Consider the following 19,834-nt stretch of genomic DNA (forward strand, 5'->3'; position numbering starts at 1 on the left):
TCATATCCCCCTATTCTCCCCTCCTCACAACTCCCTCATACTCTCTCTCTAATACCGGCAAGTTCATGGCGGGCGTAGGTGACTCGTACAAGGATTTGATGGCCTGCCTAATCCCAATTCCGAATCCCAGCTTCTTGAGTACCCCATGTAGGAACCCCCAGTCGACCCGATCGAACGCCTTTTCGGCATCAATGGAGACCAAGACCGGGTTCTCACCCTTCGGAGCTGCCACCCTCATGAGGTGCAAGGTTTTACGTAAAGTGTCCGCCCCCTGCCTCCCCTGTATGAAGCCCACCTGGTCTGAATGAATTAGGCTCGGCATATGGCCGTCCAGCCTCATCGCGATGATCCTCATGAACAGTTTAGCGTCCACATTGAGGAGGGAGATTGGTCTATAAGAGCGGCAGAGCGGCAGTCCGCTGGATCTTTCCCCTCCTTCGGGATCACCGTGATTAGCGCTTTGCCAAATGACGGGGGCGCCATCCCTGTCTTCATTATATTTGAGAATAGGCCTGCTAGAAATCCCACCAGTAGACCCCGAGAAGGCCTTGTAGAAGCCTGCGGTAAATCCATCCTCCCCAGCGGCCCTACCCAACTTCAGCCCCGATATTGCTTTCAGCACCTCCTCCTCTGTTATCGGGGCATCGAGGGCCAATGATGCAGGAGTTCCAAGAGTCGGGAGGGTGACCCCATCAAGGTAAATCTCACGTGCTTCCCTCTCCACTTCCCCCTCCCTCCCTCCCGTACAGTCTCATAGAAACTAGCAAATTTCTCTGCTATGCCTTCCGGGTATTATCTTTCCCCCAATTCTTGACACCCATCTGTCAGCCCCTTCCCCTCGAAGTTTGGCTGCCAGCATGGCATCGGCCTTGTTGCCTTTTTCATAGTACCTCTGACGCAGGTGTTGGAGTCCCGCTACAATTTTGCCCAACTCTATTTCCCTGAGTTCCTGTCTCTTTTCTCTCGCCAAGCCCAGATCCCTCTCTTTCTCGCCTTCCTCCTTCCCCTCTGACCTTTCCAGGGAGAGTATCTCTGACCTTAACCTGTGGGACAGGAGGGTCCTCACCCTCTTTTTGGAGGCTCCTTCACTTATCCGCCTACCCCTCCAGGTTGCCATTGCCGCCTCCCATACAATTTCCGGATTCACTTCTCCTGTGTCATTTAGCTCGAAGAATTCTCTGATTGCCGTTGACATTTCCTCCCTAAACACAGCGTCCCTCAGTAGGAAATCGTTCCATTTCGTTAAGGATTCCCTGGGTTTCAGACCTGATATGCTGACGTCTGACCAGACCATGTTGTGATCTGACCAACTCACCGGGCGAATCTCACATGCGTCTATTCTGCTCATGTACTGGTGTCCCGTAAACAGGTAATCTATTCTTGTCCTAGTTCCATGGACTGCAGAGTAAAAGGTATATCCCTTTCCCCTTGGATGTAGTTCCCTCCATATGTCCACCAGCCCCCACTCCCACATCAGGTCCCGAAGCCCCCATTCCGGTCGTCCTCCTCTGCTACCTGGCCAGGTAATCTTCCCACTATGGTCTAAGTCCCGGTCCGCCCACATGTTGAAGTCCCCACCCAGGAACAAGAGCCCTTCCACTTTGGGCATCACCTCTCCCATGATCTCTTGGATGAATTCCATCTGACCTACATTGGGGCAGTATATGGCTACTAGAGTGACCCTGGAATTATGCAGGTTACCGGACACTACCAAAGCTCTCCCATCCTCGCTCTCCCAATGGGTTACCTCTGTTAGTTTTTGGCGCCTATGAAGAAGAACCCTGGCTGGACGCCCAAAATGCTTCGCCCACATGTGATCCGTGGATTGCCCTCTCTTCGCCCCTCACAGTTCTGGTCTCCTGTATGAAGAGGACATCTACCCTTGCGTTCTTCATTTCTTGCCCTAGAAGGGAGCGCTCTGTTTGGGAGTTAAGCCCCTTCACGTTGAGTGAGACTATTCTGAGTGTCTCGACCCAGCCCTTTCCCTCATTGTCTGCCATTACTTCTATACATTGTGTTAATTGATTTCCAGGTCCTGTGGAAGCTGCCCTGTTCCCCTTTGGAGCTGGATTTGTGTTGAGCCCGAGAACCCCCACCCCCCCTCCCTGTCCACCCTCCCCTGTCACTCCCCTGTTTGTGACACCTGCCAACGGGCAAGCCACCAGAGTGAAAGCATGGTCGTGCACCGCAGTTCTCGAGCTAAAAAACAGCTGCTGTCCTTGCACTCCCTGCCAGATCATATTCATTCCTCTAATCTCCTCCTGCGTCCGACGTCGGGGTGTTTGGTTTTTTGAATTTTCTCCTGCCCTTTGTTTTCTTCTTTGTCGACCGTCTCCCTCCTCCTGAGTGTCTCCCTTAAGCACCTGCAGCACCTGCGTGGCCTCTTTACCACTGGTCACCCTGTAGTCTACCCAAGCTCGTTCGAAGGATAAGGCAAACGGGAAGGACCATCTATATCATATGTCCTGGCTTGTAAGCCACTGGGTGAGCGGGCAGCATTCTTTTCTGCGGATGAGCGTGAGGGTTGATAGATCTTGATAAATCTTTATTGTATCCCCTACAAAGGTGAAGCTCCGCAACCTTTTTGCCTTCTCCAGGGCCTCCATTTTCTCCCTATAGTAGAGGAGCCGCACCAGAATGGTTCTTGGGCCACCCCCTGCGCTTCCTCCACCTCGGTGCGCTCTTTCCAGCTGGACCTCCTTGCCCCCCTCAAGCGTGAAAAGTTGGTTTATCAGGCCTTGGACTTTTCTCCCCACGTCGGCCGCTGTCTCGCCTCTCTCCTGGGTCACGCCCATAATGCGCAAGTTATTTCGACGTTCTCTGTTTTCTAAAGCATCCATCTTTAGAATTATGTCCTCCTCTCTTATTTCTAGGTCTGTTAGTCTTGCCTCATATTTCATGTCCAGAAGGTCCGTCTGTAGATGGTTTTCCATCCCTTCCATTTTGTCCTCCAGAGTATCCACCCTCCCCTTGAGGTCTACGATGGAGGCCTGTATGTCTGTGCGAATTGCCTTGATCTCCTGGAGAATGTCCCTGAGGTCATCCTTAGTGAGTGCTGCAGAGGGTGGGTCCCCTACAGCGGAGCATGATGGCTCCGGGAACCTCGTTCTGGGCCGGGGGATGCCGGCGAAAGCGCTGCAGGGAGGGGGATCGCTCCGGATGGTGGGGTCTGCTCCAGGGTCTGGGTGTAGTGGGGCACCTGGGGGTGGTGCCGCTATGCAGGTTCTCCTTGTGGTGTCCTCAATGTTCAGGTCGGGGGACCAGCCCTTCTTCTTTGCCAGGGTACCAAATTTCTGTTTGCTTTACGTAATATTATCCCCAGGGCTCTATGTAAGTTTTGCGCCCAGAGCCAGGGCCTGCTCTCCAGCATGGGCCCCTGCTACCATGACCGGGGGAGGCCCCAAGGTTGTGTGGCGGCCGAGGCCTCCCAGGCCCCCTGCCCGACCGGGCTAGTCACCGGGCTCATCAACGAGGAGGGGTCGGGGGGGCGACCCCTACTGCTGGGTCTTCGGAGTTCCGCTCCCCCCCCCTGCCGCCTCCTCACCTTCTCAAGCCCACTGTCACAACGTTAGGCCCCGCTGTGTGAACGCCACAGCCTGGGTAGCCTCGGTGCTGCCTGCAGAGCCGGTGCCCTAGGTTGGGCTCCTCTGTGGGTGCTGCTACTGGTGAGGGGCCGGGTGGGCCTCCAGGCTCAAAATTCGGGCCAGCGGGACCCAACACCAACCGAGGGGGGGCACTCCTGGGATCCCTCCGGCAGTTCTCCTCCAATTCTGCTGCTGCAGCGTGATGTTCCGAGGGGGGGGCCTGGGGCGGCCCCCTCTCAGTCCTCGGGCCTGTGAAGCTCCTCGTCTTGGCGGGGAATGTGTCAGGCGGCCCTCTGCCCAAGGCCGCCTAAGGACCGTTGCCACCCCCGGCACATGTCCTCTGAGTGCACTCTGCTGGTGGAGAGTGGGCCCGGCCCCTCCGGTCTCCCCGCGGCTCTGCGGGACTGGCTGCCTTCGCAGTCCCCGGCGCTCACCCGGCTCCGCGGCCGGTGCATGCACGGACACCCTACCCCGGGGCCGCGGTTCGGGCCTGCGTCATGGGGGTGGCTGCAGTGAGCCGCAAGCACCTTCCCTCTGCGGGGTCAACTGCGCAGGGCGATGGTCCTTCTTCGGCTGGGCTCTGCACCCCCGGCCGGGGTCTGGGAAATCACGCTAGGCCATGTGGTGCAGTCAAGAGTGTGAGCCTTACGCGTCCGACATGCTACGCGCCCCCTGGTGGTCTCCCTATTGGTTGTTTTTAAAAAAAAAAAATACTGGACGGATTTCCACAAAATTTACAAAAGCACGCTTTTTGCCAAATTTGCAGCAGGAGCGTTTGCTTGGGCACTCGGACAACACCATTGTCTTTAACTCAGTATGACACAAGAAAGAACTTAACAAAACCAGAGTTGACGCACATACTCTGACAGGTCAATAAATATCACTGTTTCACTTCACAAAAAGGATATGGCTGAGTCTCCTATTGTTTTTTTGTTTTTTGTTTTTGGTGGTACTTTTTTTGTGTGGAGTGTGAACCTGTTTGTTTTTGCAGGCATGTCGCGTTTTAATTAGACAGATCAGCGACTAAAACAAGTTGCTGAAAAATAGGCGGTCTAAATTCTAATCTTGTAACGTATGGTATTAATTTTAGGAAGTGTATGTATATTCAGTGTGTTTGTGCAGGGAAAAGGAGAACTTTCAGTCACAACATCTAGATGGTTAATTTCTAGTTCTGTTTTATGCTTCTATAATTCCTTGTTGGACATTGTGTGAGGACCTGTAGTGCAGCAGGGTGGAACCTTTTGTTACGTGGAGTATTTGGTAAAAAAGTATTTTGTTCAATCTTACATAGTTTCATGTTTGTAGGCATATGGGCGGGTGGTGACTTATTTCATTCAATCGTGCTTAGGCTTGCTTTTGAGCATATATGTAGGATGAAGGCTTACTTTGCTTTGGTAATTCTCTCTCGCATTTCCTTGTGTGTAGGCAACGTGAAACGTTTTATCAGTGGTCTTGTTTGTGACTTCCTATTGCATACACTTGGTTTACTGTGTGTTGGTTTGCTATGGAGTATTAGGTCAGACTTTTATTTTGTTATTAATGTTCTTATGCATTTGAAGTCCCCATTTATTTTTTGGCTCTCTATAAATTAATATACCACATAGAAAGTGGTCTCTCTGGCCTCTGTAGCCTAATTCCATTTGCTTGATGAATGTATATAGGTGTGCCTTGATAAATGTGTCTGAGTTATGCAAATCTATTACTTAAGTGCAGCAAAGGTGTTGTGCTTGATCGAGAGTAGCACTGAGACTGGCCTATGGACCTACTCAAAGTGCAAGTTGCCTTTGTGCCTCTACACAAACCAAAGTAGACCAGTACTGCTTTTAAAGAAGTCTTCCAGCTCTCTTCTTGGACATAACTACATGATGGATTTGGGGCACATTACATCGATTTTAATGGCTTGCATGGGGGCAGACTATGAAACAGGAAGTTGGTAGCATACAGCGATTACACTGTTCCTGGTAGTTTAATCAGGTGATATGAAGCATGCAGCTGGTTGTGAGGAAACTGGTAGGAGTTGGGTCCACATATGCCTCTGGGAGTACGCTCATATGGTGCAGTAGTTCTTTTAGTCGGGGCATCTTTTTGAGAATGTGAGCATTTCCAACAGTATGTTGACCTACTTTTGTAGGCTATTATATAGTTTTGAAATGCCTGTGAGAGTTTTACTAAATTCCACCTAAGGTAGTACTAGAGAAGACCCACTCCTGGATGCACAGGGCTCCAACTCTTAGGTTTGGCCTGAACTACTCAAAATGTTTGGTAGCAATGGGCGAGCAGCCAGGCTTGGTCTAGGAGGCAGAAGGGCTGTATGTAAGTACAAAGACCTCAGGGCACATCTATAGTCAAGAATACCCTTGCAATAAAAATATTATTTATTATAAACACTAAGGCAGCTAACACAGTATTAGAATTACAGGTAAGTAAACATATTCACATGTATATACAGTAAGACTTGTTAAGTATTACTCAGTTCAGTAGTAAACTCTTAAATGATATACAGATAAATATTTAGCATAGCATTCAAGTTTACCAAATCATTTCCTATACCAACATTAAAGTAAGCAACACAAAAACTGGTAAGTACTTTTAGGCAACCTATACTTCAGAAAGCTCAGACCCATCTGGGAATGAGTGTCAGTTGGGACACTTGGTGAACAGGGACCCTGGGCGGAAGAACGAAGAAAGACAGACTCAGTCAAAGTTGTAGGTTGTTTCTATGTTGCAGGTAGGTAAAATGTATAGTTTAAAAGGTGGTTCAGGGAGGTCAGGCAGAACCCCTGGAGGATTGCAGACCAAAGGACCAGTTTCCTTAGGCCTGAGAGAACACGCTTGAGTTGCCCACTCCAATGTGTCTCTGAAAGCTCAGGAGTAGTCAAATTTACCAAAGCAAGTATCAGGTGAGTATCTAGGAGCGGGACAGTATCTTTTCATAAAGAAAGAAGACTGTGACACCAGCGGGTCCCCAGGTTAGGCGACAGCAGCTCCTATTTGGATTTTTGGCCTGGAGGCTGAAGAAGCAACTTTTGGCGGGAGTAGACGGACAGCTTTTTGTGATTTAGCACATCATCAGACTATCTTCACGTTACTGGCTAGTTGGGACTCGACACTGGCTTCAGTTCAGCGACAATTGTCGCACAGCAGACTGCTTTCCATTTCTTGGTCCCCGGCTTGGAAGGGTAGATGTCTCAGGGTGGGAATGAGTCACTGTAGGTCCAGCAGGATGCCCACAACGTTCCACCTAAACTGTGCTTCAGGAGACGCTGCACAGCTAATTGGTCCAGGTCCCAGGGTATTGGGGAAATTGCAGCTCAGGACAGTCGCAGCTCTTCGAGGGACTGCTCAAAATAGTTTATCTCGAGACTGGTTAGGCCCACGAGTCCAGGGACGGAAGTCTGCTGGTCTGGATCTTCCCTGTCAATCAGAAGAGGAAGTTGGAGCAGCAGCGGTCACTCAGCAGTCACTGGCGGTTGCTGGAGGTGGCTGCAGACGTCCTCCTTTCTCGGATTATTCGTTCCATGGGTCGAGTTTCTGGTTCTGCTCAGGACCCTTGCCTTAAATGCAGGGACCCGGCCAAATCGGCAGTCATGCGACATTCACACTTTGGGGTCCGCCTGCCAGGCAGAACTGGATTCGAGCAGACATACTATAGGACAAAGACCTGCAGAGTTTTGGTGGTACCCTTGTGCGGACTTCCCAATGGGAGCATGGAAAAAACAAGAGTGAGCGGGTTGTCCCGCACCCAGGACTGCAGAGGAAGGTTCAAGAAAGGACAAGTCATCAAGAGCTGGTGAAAAAAGAAGACTTGCACCATTTTAGTACAATGGTGGCCCATGTGTCCCTTACCAAATTTGCGTAAGCAGCCTGTGTAAGTTTCACTAAAAATCTATAGAAAATGCCCACTGCCACTCAGATTAACTTGTCACGGTAATGAGAAAAATACAGGAGAAGTGGAAAAGGGGATACATTGTCTCCCTCAGCACTCCACATAAGGTGGGGTGTGCGGATTCCACAAAATAACAGTAATGTAGGATAAAGAGTATCCCCCTATCCTTGGAAACTGTAGTTATCACAAGTAAAATAAAGGCAGCTGAAACAGCTCCCATCAAAACTCCACAGAAAGTGCTGTGCTACAATAATAAATTGCAGATGCCTTTTTAAAAGGTGGAGGAAAGCATTACTCCAAAAATATGCAACCAAAAGAGTTGAAAAAGGTTCCCTTGGGTAGAATAAAAGACTGAGCGAGTGGGGGAAAGGGTTCACACTCTCTCAGGAGAACTGATAAAAAAATCCAAGAGTCCAGCAAAAAGTGTTAGCGCACTCGCTTGGGCAGAATGTTGCACAAAAATGAAATTCCACCTAACAGTGCCCTTGTCTTATGTGTCCATACTTTTGTTGTACGCTACATACTTTGGTTGTATGCTCTAGATTTCATCCACACCCCGGAAAACGCCTTTCTGATAGAGGTTTTTGTCGGGGGATGCAAGGAGGAGATTTTCCAGAGCCTGTGGATGCTCAGAATCCGTTCGCAATATGCTTCAGCAAGGAGTCCCGAGCATAGGAACGCTCATTCTGTGTACTAAATGGTATGGTGGAAAGTTGGATTTGCCAAATGTGCTTGGTTTATTCACTGAGCCAGTGTACGTGGTTTAGAGATGCCCAGTCTGTAGTGACAAAGGCAGGTGTTGTAGACCTTCATTGCGTTTTTTGATATTTGCTTTTTTGTCAAGCCCTGGACTCACAGATGCCGAGTCTTTTTGATAAACCCGGTCCCACAGATGCAAAGTCTGTCTGTTATATGGTGTGATTCGGTTATATGGTGTGATAATGAACCACCGGCCTAAATGGGCTCATTGTATATGTATTTGCTGCAATGTAGAGCCTGGGGTTATGGAGATGCTCTCTTTGTTTACTTTTTGATGATGTGTGGAGCCAAGGCTGCAAGATATTTAATCAGTGCTGTGATGTAGTACCAGACTATTGATGCAGTGTCCTCTCATATTGACTGAATTTGGTTTTGAATTAACTGCTCATAAAAGCAAATACCAACCAATCACTTATAACATAAAAAGGATATTGTGCTTTGGAAGGGCTTAATGGGGTGTAAAGGACTTGAACACAAGAACTCCTTACAGAAAGCACAACATGTAAAAATACTCTGTTTCCTCTTCTCTGCAGTAACCAGCAGATGATGAAGCGACCAGTATCCGCTGTTGGCTACAAAAGGCCTCTGAGTCAGCATGCCAGGATGTCTATGATGATTCGACCGGAAGTGCGTTACAGGGTAAGAACAGGCACTGCAACACAGTCCTTTTTCTTCCTGTAAACCATCTTCAATGATAAAATATTTAAATATTTTTCAGAAAACATTGTTTTCTCTTGCTGAAGATTTTTTCTGGTGAGTGTTAGAGACTTTTTATTGTTCTGTTTGCAGAGTCCAAAGTTGAAGGTTATGATGAAGCGACCATAACCCCCAAAAATGAAACCACTTTACTAAGAATCCAGCTTTCACCTTAACAGTCTTGGCTCAAAATGTTGAACATCCACGTGGTGTCTTCCACAAACTAGTATAACCAGCAAAATCCAATATGGCCCACTTGCTTTATCAGCCGACACTCCCCTGTCATGTGACCAACATTAGACAGCAAAGCATGAAGGGGGAGAAAAAAGCAGTGCTAAAACTTCCAGAGCCAATATAATTTGAAAGAAAAGGGATGGAAACTCCCTAACGATCGCGACATAAGAGGAAGTGTATAAGAAGAGCTAGATTGCTGAAGGCCATGGAGGAGCATGGTTTGAATTTCTGTACAGAAACCAGATTGAATCATCTGCTCACTCCCAGTACCAGGCTTCCTTTTGGATAGGGCTATGCTGTAAAGGAGCTCCTGAGAACCACATTGAACCAGAGTAGCATTGAACATGCTGATTAAGCATGTAGAGCCTGAGAAAAGTTAAAAGCTAAAGTTATTGGAGCCAGAAATAAAGGTATGGATTCATCTGAAAGCCGCTTAGAATCTGAGCAAGGCCATTCGTCTTCAGAAAGCACATATAAACTAAGAGGGGGCACTAATAAGTAGGAACAATGTTTAGAACCTGAGAGGGGCATTAAGACATTTAGAAAGCACTTGGAGCCTGAAAGAACTGCTTATTAGCCTGAAAGTACCTAAATCTGAGAAGGACTGAAAATAGTGGAAGAGTTGCAAGCATTGGGAAACCAGTTAGAGACTGACCACCTTGGGAAAGATGCAAAGAGGTAGGCGAACATACTTTGAGAGACTAAGTAATCCTGAACGAGCAAGTAGAAACCCAACGAGGAGATAAAAATAACAAACCACATTCGAGATAACAAACAAGAACGAGAATGTGGGACTCTTTCTCTTCTGTGCAAAACACTAATTAATAGATTAGCTACTAAAACAGTGAAAGTGCTACTCGTTAGGTGGATGTGGTGTACCAGCATGGATCAAAAAACCCTAATGCTCCAAGTCCAGTATGAGCGCAGTAGAAACTAGAAGGATTTGAGGGTCTATCCAATGCGCCTACCACTCAATTTCTAAAACAAATAATGAATATAAGTCCTTAATTTAACCAACTTAGTGTTTAATGCAGTATAGTATGTTCATAATGTGCTTGGTCTTGCCAACATGTGTTTCGACCACTACAAACTCTGGTCTTCATCGGGGCTGGTACAAATAAAAAAAAATAATATACAATCATAAATGGTTCCAGCAAGCAATAAAACAAGATATTTGTACAAATTGTAAGTAAAGATATTACCGACCAACCACTGCATCAGCGATGTGTTACACAGTGGGGGGGACAATAATGGAGAAAGAAAAAAGACGGAAAAGATACAATCATGTTTTGAACAGTGGTATCATCAAAATTCTCTCAAACTCAATATCTAATACTCCAAACAGTGTGGTTAGATACACATTATATTGGGTGACAGTATGCATTGCCCAGATACAGTGACTCCCAGTGTCCACCACTAACCGATGATTAAGTTGAACCAACAACTAAAGAGACCATTAATAAACCATAGTGCATGTAGTGCAAGCCACCATTTTAATTTAATATAGTCAAAGAAGCCAGCCTCCTATTGCTTCAAAAGGGGAGACGTCTTTAAATCTCACCTTAGTACAATCTTAATCAAGTACATCATCCACTATATTAAAGTTCATCTGTGAACTATTAGTATTCTCTAATCAATACCAAAACCTAAAAAATCATCAAGCAAGTCCAATTAAACAAACGGAATCACTCTCAAACATGATTTCATATAATGTGGCTACATCCTGTATGCAATATGCGCTACACTCAGAATTTCCAATTGGTGTTCAAAGTACAGTAGTTCTGCGATATTCCTATTACTGCTATCAATCTTCCACTTCTTAGATTCCTGTAAATTAACAGTAGCCACAAACACGATCACCAATCTAATACGGCCTTCGACTCAACGGCTGCATCAGTATTACCATTACTCAAGTACATTAAGTATACCTCAAGCCGTACTTACTCTATTGCGCTCCTGATAGCGTATGTGTGAGAACCTCTGCCGTGTTCTGCTACCCGTAGCTGCGGTACCTCTAGATAAAGGAACAGTGACCTTGATTCAGTAATAACATTTGCCACAGGACATGTGGCAACCATTTTTTGTAGGGACCCTTTGGTCATAGTAAGTTGAGAGGTCAGGCAAACAGTGCAGAAGCAATCACCCCTTCACTTAGAGGACCAACGACCAGTGCAGGAGTGCCTCACATGCAGTTTGTAGTTGTGGGTGGGGGAGGGGCAGTAATCATCTTAAAAAAGATTGTAACTTTTAATAAGTAAACACATTTGGTTTTATGGGGGTTTATGCTGCAGTTATCATTTTTTAGAGGAAGCTACACATTTCCAATCCTAAAAATAAGTTGTTATATACAAATGAGGTATGGCTACTATTAAGCAGTACATTGATGCAATGTGCTTTATCAATTTCATTTTTATTTAGTTTTAACTTATTTTGTTGGGAAAATGACTTCACATTATCAAGCTCTTAGGAACGTAATGTCATACCTTAATCGTGCTAAGGGAGAACCTAGTTCTGTGATATGCAGGTTTAACAGATGTGTGCAGCAGGTGCTTAACCTACTGCCCTTATTTTACTGGGGTTGAACCTGTCCCCGTTTGGTTACAGAGGAGATCTCTACTCCAAGTGTTCAACCTGCTCACTAACCTTCAACCCCTTGTCAGTCTTTCACTCATCCATCAAACAGTCCCTTTAAACCATCTTCCCCCAAAAATGGCCTACCACTACAAACTACTTAGCTGCCCAACCTTTTGTCACGTAACAGACTCCACATACTCATCAGCTATGGTTTCTTACCTATGAACGGATCCTACATTCCTTATATAAAAGCTTCCAAAGTAGAGATGCAGAATTATCTTCAGCTTAGTGCAAGTTTCTCGTACAATTCAACAGTGCTGGAAAATATCCTTTCCTTCAACCTTTGATGCTACAGTCTTTTACAGCATGGGGTCTGGCATAGATTCACATGCTCATGAATATTCCCTGTCGTCAGGCTGGGAATCCTCGGTAAAGAAAATATCAGTTGCAGTTTCGTTTCTGAACTGTCTTTCTCCTAATAACCAATCACTGGTCTCTGGGTCATACTGCCCCCAGCCAATGACTGCCCTCTACTTAAGCCCCTCCTCTGGAAGCCATCTTCAGATGTTTACCGCATGTTCAAGTGTTGGGAGTCCTCGTGCTATAGCTCTCGAGCTTTTACTGTGTTTTGTGATTTTTCAAAGTGTTAAACCTCATTTTTTCAGTCATTCGAGCCTCAAGCTCCACCGTTTCTACTTCCGATCAACGGGGACCCGTTTTAGAATTTTCAACAACCCTCAAGGGTGAAGTTTTCATCGAGTCCCGCTTCTTGGAGGATTCCAGAAGATTCCCCCGCGTGGACATGGCCCAGGAAAAAGGGAGCACGACACCCGGATCCAAGCTGTTCAGGAGCTGCCCTGGATGCGGATTGCAGAATGTCTTCAAGGAGGATGAGCATTCTAGATGCCTCTACTGCCTTCACGAAGACAAAACGCACGTGGAGAAGGACTGTGCGTTTTGCAAGAACATGTCGGAACAGACCATGAAGGATCGGCGAATCCGCCTCACCAACTGGCTGGAGGGGGAAGAGCCCAGCAGCAGGTGAGAAGAGGTCAGAGCAGTCTTCTAAGACCTTTGAGGGCGCCCCGGCGACGGGGGCCCAACAAAAGGCAAAGCACCGCAAGTCCGTGGGCACCGGGAGCACCGAACGGTCGGGCTCCTCAGCTGCCAGGCAGGGCACACTTTCACCGACGCCATCTCTCGGAGGAAAGGAAGTCAGAACCCGGGTAAGCTTCGGGAGAAGCCCCGGTCGTTCCTGACGGAGACAGCTGAGGGGGAGCGAGGCAGCGACCCCCCCCCCCCAAGGTGAAGGCCTCAAGCATGCCCAAAGTCGTCAAGGCTTTGTTTCACCCGACTAAGGCCTCTATCGAGGGAGTCGTGGCGGCCCTGGCGAAGCCTATGGAGGCTACCCCAGTGGAGGTGACCTCAGGGCCCAGAGTTTCCCTGCCATCTGCAATGTTCTTTTCAGCCCATCGAGAAGACCCCCGTGAAAACCCTGGTGGAAAAAGAGGGGGGGGGTGGTGGCCATCACGGATACAGTCGTGAAGATCCTGGACAAGAGGTCTGAGGAAGTCCGGTCCCACGGGAGGGATCCCGACGAGGCGGACGAAGAAAGTGACGGTGATGCCGACGAGGTTCCTGTGGAGGCGGAGGATTCCACTCCCCAACCATCGTGCCCGTCGCAGCCTGTGCCCGGGCCACAGGACAGCTCAGGAGCAATCTTGATGGCTATCCAGGCCTTGTGCACAGAGATGAGGACAAGGTTGCCCTTACCCCCAATGGCCGACCCAACACAGCCTGGACCGTCGGGAAGGCCTGCAAGCAAGCAGAGGAGAACTCATCCCCCATCGCACTTCCAGCCTACGCGGCCCTCAATGCCTTCATCCCCTTCCCCGGATCTGAGGGATGACACAGGAACAGAGACGGCTATAATGGGGACAGATGACGGTGGTGACAACGGGATGAGCCTTCTATCACCGAACACCCCCGGCCTTCTCCGCCGGACGAAATTGGCTCATTCCACGCCATGATCGCTAGGGCATCCAAGCTCTTTCAGCTCTGCCCGGTAGAACAGAAGAAGGAATGTTTCCTCGATCAACGACGTGAGGCCAAGAGGAAGACGGTCCTCTCTGTCCCGTTGCTTGACGACATCTGGGACGAGGGGCTGGAGCTCCTGAAGAACCCGTCCACTACCCCTGCCAAGAGAGACTAGTACGAGAAGAAGTACCGGGTCCCGAATTCCACCCCCATGTACCCAGATTCGTTCGTCTCGGCGGCGGCCAAGAAGAAAGCGGCGGGGGCGACTGCGTCAACTTCGACCTCCCCGCCGGACGGCGTAGGGAAGAAATTGGATGCCATGGAACGGGTCATCTCGTTGGCGACGACTATTAAAGCGGCCAATGCCCTCGCGATTGTGGCCTGCTACGACAGGGAGCTGTGGTTTAAGATCGCTCCTCTGCTGGACTTCCTCCCGGACGACAAGAGGGCTGAGACCATGGAGATACTGCAGGAAGGCGAGGTGGTGTCGGACCACGCCATAACGGTGGCCATGGACATTGCTGACACCGGCTTTTGCCAGATGGGCAACAGTGTTTGCCTTCGCCGGCGTGGTTGGCTCAAGGCAACCGATTTCCGCCAGGACGTGCAAACCAGAGTTTTGGACATGCCTTTCGACGGAAACAACCTGTTTGGCAAGACAGTGGACTTCAGGCGATTAAGGCCGACACAGAAACGGCACGGGCCTTGGGAGTTTTGCAATGACGACAGCCGCCCTTTCGGAACTCCGTAGGGAAGCAAGGTGCCTCCAAAGGATTCGGCGGCGGCTCCTCGAGGCCTACAGAGGAGGCGGCAATTCAGGAGACTCTCGTCGCCATCAAAGAGGTCAAGGCGGCAGGGCCACTACCAAGCAGGACTGAACCAGCCGTAGCGTCGGGCCCCCACATGAGCACCCCGATGGGAGGCTGGCTGGCTAAGTTCGTCAGCGTGTGGGAGTCCATCTCCACCAACCGTTGGTGCTGGATACCCTGGCATGCGGGCACACTCTCGAGTTTCTAAAAAAGTGCCCCCGCATTCCTCCTGTGGCCAAGAAGAAAAACCACGTCCCACAACTGCTGCTGGAAGTAAGGGCGATGCTGAAGAAAGGAGCCATCAAGCTCGTCCCAAAGAGGCTCCGGGGCTCCGGAGTGTACTCGTGATACTTCCTCGTAAGGAAGAAGACCGGCGGCTGGCGACCCATCCTGGACCTTCGTCGCTTAAACAAGTACATAAAGTCCCAAAGGTTCCGGATGGTCACTCTCCAGCACGTGCTGGGACAGCTGGAGGAGGGCAACTTCCTATCGTCGGTGGACTTGGAGGATGCTTATTTCCACATCCCCATTCTAAAAGGACATCGAAAGTTCGTAGCGACGCAGCTGCGCCTGCAGGGGATCCACGTCTACCCCTACCTGGACGATTGGATCTTTCGAGCAAGGACAAGAGAACTCGCCGTCGGACACACAGCTAAGACCGTCCAGCTGCTGATGGATCTGGGATTTTCCGTCAACTACGTAAAATCCCACTTGGTCCCGTCACAAGTCGCACTGTTTCTGGGAGCCAGGCTCGACACACTGGCGCGATTGGCCTCTCCGTCGGAGGAAAGGATGAAGGCCATCCTGGCCAAGTTGCAACGACTGTCGGTCATGGACGTGGCCAGGGTGAGGTCCATCACTCGGCATGATGTCCTCGTGCATCTACCTCGTGCGCCTGTGCAGGCTGCGGATGCGTCCACTGCAAGAGTTCCTCGACGCCCTTTGGATGCAAGCAGCGGCAGCTTCGAAGACAGGATTTCGCTCAACAAGACCTTCTGCCAAGCTCCGAGCTGTGTTCTGGGCCCTCGGGTCATTCCTTCCATCCCTCAAGGGCAAGGAGGATCTTCACCACCAACAACACCACCACGATGTTCTAAATCCGGAAGCAGGTAGGCACCAGATCCCCAGCCCTATCCAAGGAGGCCCAGGATCTGTGGCATTGGGCCATCGCCCAAGGGATGTTTCTGGTACCCTTCCACCTGGCAGGAATAAAGAACACCATAGCCGACTCACTCAGCAGGGAGCTACGCTCATGCCACAAGTGGGAACTGCGACAGGATCAAGTGGATCTGCTATTCCAACGATGGGGCAATCCCCAGATCGACTTATTCGTGACGAACGCCAAGTGCTGGAGGTTCGCCAGCAGGTTTCCCCAGCCGGGGAGCATGGGCGATGCCTTCTCATTCCCCTGGGACGGCCTGTTCCTCAATGCGCTCCTGCCGTTGCTGCTGCGACTCATCAACCAACTCAGACGGTCCCGTGCAGGATGATCCTTGTCGCACCGGCGTGGCAGAGACAGATATGGTTCCCGGACCTTCGGGACATGCCAGTGTCACCTTCCCCCCACCCAGTCAAACTGCCGACGGACGCAGATCTCCTCTCCAGACAAGGAGGCGCCATCCTCCACCATGACCCGGGGTCGCTGAACTTGCAGGCCTGGCTCCTGCAGCACTAGAGTTTGGAGGGTACGATATCCCGGCGGGCTGCAAGGAGGTGCTTCCAAAGGCTAGGGCGTCCTCAACTCTCAAGTGCTACGGACACAAAGATTAACCTTCTGCGGATTACGGCCCCTCAAGTGCTGCAGTACTTGCTATCGCTGGCCCATGCCTCCATCAAGATCCATCTGGCGGCTATCTCCTGCTACACCAGAACTCCGGGGCGCTCATACCTATGGTCCCATCGCCTGGTGAAGGAGTTCATGAAGGGACTGTTCCGATGCTTCCTGCCGGTGAAGGCTCTGGCTCCGGCGTGGGAACTCAACGTGGTGCTGACCAGGCTCATGGGGGCCACCATTCGAGCCTCTGCATTCAGCACCGTTGAAGTTCCTGTTGCGGAAGACAGCGTTTATTGTGGCCATCGCCTCTGCACGACGAATGGGAGAGATCCAGGCCCTCTCTTGTAAGCCCCCGTACCTGACTCCACGAGACGAAGGTGGTGCTGAGGACACACCCCCTCCTTCATGCCCAAGGTGCCATCTGACTTCCACCTCAACGAGCCCTTGGTGTTGCCCATTTTCTTCCCGTCGCCTTCATCGCCGGCCGAGAGGACTTTGCACTCGCTGGATGTAGCTAGAGCGCTGAAGTTCTATGTGGACCGCACAAAGAGTTTTCGGAAGACATCACAGCTGTTTGTGAACTTTGGACCTGTGAACCAAGGGAAGGCCCTCTCGAAGGCTTCCATTTCCAGATGGCTCTCCGGCGGCGGCATGCACTGTCACCGGTTGGCAAACCGACCGTTGCCCGGCCGTCCGAGAGCCCATTCGACCAGAGCGATCGCTGCTACCACGGCGTTCCAATCTGGCGTGCCCCTGCTGGACATCTGCAGGGCTGCAACGTGGAGGTCGACCGATGCACACCTTCACGAGATTCTACTGCGTCGACCGGGATTCCAGGGAGGAGTCCAGAGTCGGCCAGGCAGTGCTGCGCAACTTGTTCGCCTGAAGGTGGGCCTTGTGAGGAGGTAAGAGATGCTTAATGTTGAGTGATGAAATGCTTAATGTTGAGCCTTGCCACCTCCCGTGGTTGTGCATGTGTGTACTGCTATGTATTCTTGTATTCATGAGCATGTGAATCCATGCCAGACCCCATGCTGGAGAAGGAACAAGTTACTTACCTGTAACTGTTCTCCAGCATGGGTCTGGCATGGATTCACATGCGAACCCTCCCTCCTACCCCTCTGCGGCTTTTCACTTGGTCCTACTGCCACTTTACGTGCTACCAAATCTGAAGATGGCTGCCAGAGGAGGGGGTTATGTAGAGGGCAATCATTGGCTGGGGGCAGTATGACCCAGAGACCAGTCATTGGTTATTAGGAGAAAGACAGTTCAGAAACTGAAACTGATTTTTTACTTTACCGAGGATTCCCAGCCTGACAACGGGGAATATTCATGAGCATGTGAATCCATGCCAGACCCATGCTGGAAACAGTTACAGGTAAGTAACTTGTTCCTTTTTCACAATCCCGTTCACCATCAGGTCCTGAACATATCTCTAGCCATGAATTTTCTTTTAGCAAGGCAAGTGATTTATTTAGGAAGGCCTCCCAGGATTCTGTTTCTGTAGTCTGTATGTTTGGGGATGCTTTCTTCTGATCTTAAACTAGAATTTGTTATTTAATCAATGATCAAAATTATCTCACTTTCAGTTTCTAAAGCATTTCTTTCAGTTGCCATTGTCTGTATCTTGAAATGTGCATTCAGCATATAGCCCATACCCATATGGTGCATGCTCAATTTGGGCAAGAAAAGGGGCGGTGGTGGGGTGGAGCAAATTGCAAGATTGATCCAAGTCCAAGTCGATCTCAAGTGCATGGTCTGTTTGAATTGCTCTGCACTGAGCCACTTTGCTGTAAATCCTTCTCAGTTTGTGGGAGTGATGCAAGGTTCTTCACTGCCTCCTATGGCATTTTGTCTTTTTTCCCTTGGTTTACTGATAACTGAGATGGTGAATCTTATAATGCCTTGTTAAATTGTGAGACGACATGCCTGAGTTAAAACTGTATTTGCTGCCACAAGTTCCTCTAGAAATTTGTATTTTTTTATATCAACGCTTTCTGTCAATCTTAACATGGATCATATTGCTTTTAAATGTAAACTGTCTTATCTCTCATCTTTTATTCAATTATCCAGTCAAACTGAAATTGTTTTTCATTGTCCTGGTATCTGCATGTATGTGGGTCCTAACTTGGTAGTCTTGTAGTTCGCAAATTTTCTGTCCTCTGCTGCTTTACCTTTGTCCTATTTGTCTGTTTTTCTTTTGTCAACAAATCTCCAGAAATGGCATTTTGATAACTGTTCTGGTTAATTCAAATGGAATGTGGAGAGTATATCTGTGTGAGTAGAAATGTCTAATGCTTTATTAGCTGAAGTAGGACTTTAATCTACATCGGACCTGGGAAGACACCTTTAGTCACCTTTAGTCAGGTAGGGTATCTCCATGCTCTCCAAGTTTTCCTTCTCTTGTGTACTGCCCCCCGTGCCTTACCTTCTTGGGAGCGGAAGCCCCCCTGCCTTCCCTTCCTGGGAGTGGCAGGTCCCCCCGCCGTGCCTTCACTGCCCCGGGAGTGGCAGGTCCCCCCGCCGTGCCTTCCCTTCTCGGGAGCACCAGGCCCCCGCCCCCATGCCTTGCCTTCTCGGGAGCGCCAGGCCCCCCTCCCCTCTGCCTTGCCTTCTTGGGAGTGCCAGACACGTTCCCATACCTTGCCTTCTCGGGAGCGCCAGGCACCCCGCGTGCGTTTCCTTCTCTTGAAGGCTAGGCTCCCCGTGCCTTCCCTTCTCGTGAAGGCCAGGCCATCGATTATCGATCGGTCTTGCTCGGTGCTCAATCGTCGGATCCAGACCCGACGTTGGCCGTCATACATATACCACGTTAATACGCCCCTGTGCCTCAGTTTTTCCACGCGCCCGACGTGCTGCTCTGAGGAACACGACAACCGGTGATTTTCGTCATACATTTTTCAATTCTGCAACTCCGGATGTGTGCCCCTCGGATTTCGGGATTCAAGTGATACATAAGCTGCAACCCCTCACCGACCAACACAACGTATGTGTGTATGGTCTTGGTGCGGATCATGACACGGAAGGGTGTGCGTTGTGCTCGGAAATGAAGTCAGTGCGAGATCGGACAGCTAAACTCACGTTCGACCGACCACCTTCAAAATCCCCAGCGCAGTTCACTGCCCGGTCCTGTTTAAATCTGCCAATGCTCTTGTTAGTGCGAGTAGGCCTGATGCTTGAGAGCAGTGGGGCACACATGTATGGGGAGGGTGATTGGGCAGCGACATGTACAGTGAGACAAACAGACTGACTGCTCAAGTGCAGGTGGCTTTTGTATTAACTATGGTGAGATGCTGCAGGGGTTGATGGTCTTTGCATTCATAGAGGATATTGGTGCACTTGACTAACCTTCTGCAAAAAGTATTAAGGGGATACTCCTTGTAAAACTCAAAGTAAGGGCAAGTCCTGCCCAGATCCAAATGTTGTTGAGTCTGCTAGTGTTTAACGCAGACTCTGTAATTGCAGGTTGTAAGATCATAAT

The 19,834-nt window shown here is 49.7% G+C and overlaps 1 protein-coding gene across 2 annotated transcripts in view; it reads left to right on the forward strand.

Moving 5' to 3' along the window:
• The window catches only part of KIF3B (kinesin family member 3B), a 373,294-nt gene that overhangs the window by 231,618 nt on the left and 121,842 nt on the right, over nucleotides 1-19,834 (forward strand). For both annotated transcript variants that reach the window (XM_069651014.1, XM_069651015.1), the window contains exon 7: nucleotides 8,763-8,868. In XM_069651014.1, coding sequence (XP_069507115.1) covers nucleotides 8,763-8,868 — 106 coding nt within the window. The remainder of the gene's footprint in view (nucleotides 1-8,762; nucleotides 8,869-19,834) is intronic.

This window comes from Ambystoma mexicanum, chromosome 3p (assembly GCF_040938575.1).
Source record: "Ambystoma mexicanum isolate Mex_15411 chromosome 3p, UKY_AmexF1_1, whole genome shotgun sequence".
In the NCBI taxonomy this organism is placed as follows: domain Eukaryota; kingdom Metazoa; phylum Chordata; class Amphibia; order Caudata; family Ambystomatidae; genus Ambystoma; species Ambystoma mexicanum.